The 1,322-nt window shown below is 16.9% G+C and overlaps 2 protein-coding genes across 2 annotated transcripts in view; one reads left to right on the forward strand and one right to left on the reverse strand.

The window, feature by feature from the left end:
• Positions 1–113, forward strand: part of PRSY57_1470400 (inorganic anion exchanger, inorganic anion antiporter) — a gene marked incomplete at both ends in the record, with an annotated part of 3,935 nt that extends 3,822 nt beyond the window's left edge. The window contains one exon of the mRNA XM_020115375.1: positions 18–113. Coding sequence (XP_019970032.1) covers positions 18–113 — 96 coding nt within the window. The remainder of the gene's footprint in view (positions 1–17) is intronic.
• A 332-nt stretch (positions 114–445) lies between these two features.
• The window catches only part of PRSY57_1470500 (hypothetical protein), a gene marked incomplete at both ends in the record, with an annotated part of 2,574 nt that continues 1,697 nt past the window's right edge, over positions 446–1,322 (reverse strand). The window contains 4 exons of the mRNA XM_020115377.1: positions 446–515; positions 605–646; positions 735–914; positions 1,092–1,152. Of these exons, the coding sequence (XP_019970033.1) occupies positions 446–515; positions 605–646; positions 735–914; positions 1,092–1,152 (353 nt within the window). Of the gene's footprint in view, positions 516–604; positions 647–734; positions 915–1,091 lie in introns of the transcript that reaches the window.

The raw sequence follows: 1,322 nt of genomic DNA on the forward strand, positions 1-1,322 counted from the left end.
TTTTTTTTTTTTCACAGAAACAAAGAACGATTAGAAGAAAAATGTCCTTCAAAATAAAAAAAAAGAAAAAGGAAAAAGTGGAGGAAAATTTAAATGATATAGAACAACCATAATTTTTTTTTTTTTTTTTTTTATTATTATATAATTGTATATAAAATTATAATTTTCGTATGTTTTTATTTTTATATTTTTTATTTAATTTTTTTCTTTTCTTTTTCTTTATTTAAATTTAATTTTATATTATTTTATTATAATATACTTATTTATTTTTTTCTTTTTTTTTGTTTTTAATATACATATAAAAAAAAAAGAAAGAAATAATAAATAAAATCATGAAATAATATTTCTATATTATCACCTTATATATATATATATATATATATATATATATATATATAGATAATTTTTTCCTATTTTTTTGCTTTTTAATTTGTCATTTCATAAATTAACTCTGTTCATGTTCTTTTATGCTTTTAAATTTTTTTTTTATGTATTCCAATTTTTCATCAAAATTCCTGTTAAATAATATGATAAACCTTAATATATATATATATATATATATATATTTTAATTTAATTTTTTAAATATATTTGTTGATGGTTACCTTAGCGCTTTCCATTCATACTCATATAAGATGATAACATTCCTAAGAAGATAAAATAAGTAAATCATATATGAACATATATATAAATGTATAAATTTTTTGTGTGTGTGTGTGATTAAAAAATGTGTACCATCCAAGAAATTGAAGATGTTTTATTTTATGGTTAATATAATTTTTATGTAACTTATTTGGACTCTCCTTCATTTTTTTGTTAATAGAAATGTTGTGGATGAGTTCTACGCAGGTATTCTTGTAGTTAGTTAGTTTTACGATTGGATATATATGAACAATGTTGTGTGATATTTTTAACCTTAACGAAAAATGAAGAAATATAAGTAAATGTATATATGTATATATAAAAATATATGTGTGTATATAAATATATAAATATATATATAAAAGTATATGTGTGTATATAAATATATATATATATATATATATATATATATATATATATATATATATATGTATATATATTTTATTTTACCCGCTCTCCTTTAGAAAATTTTCCACGTGCTTGCTGAATATGGTTTCCTTGATTTTTATATCTACAAGAGATTGGGAAGGATAATATTTAAATTGTAACCACATATATATATATATATATATATATTATACAATGTGTTCATATTATAATAGAAAAGAATATGAAAATATTTTTACTTGCTATAAAAATTTACTTCACATATATGTATCATTATATAATATATTATTATAT

Source organism: Plasmodium reichenowi, chromosome 14 (assembly GCF_001601855.1).
Source record: "Plasmodium reichenowi strain SY57 chromosome 14, whole genome shotgun sequence".
Taxonomy (NCBI): domain Eukaryota; phylum Apicomplexa; class Aconoidasida; order Haemosporida; family Plasmodiidae; genus Plasmodium; species Plasmodium reichenowi.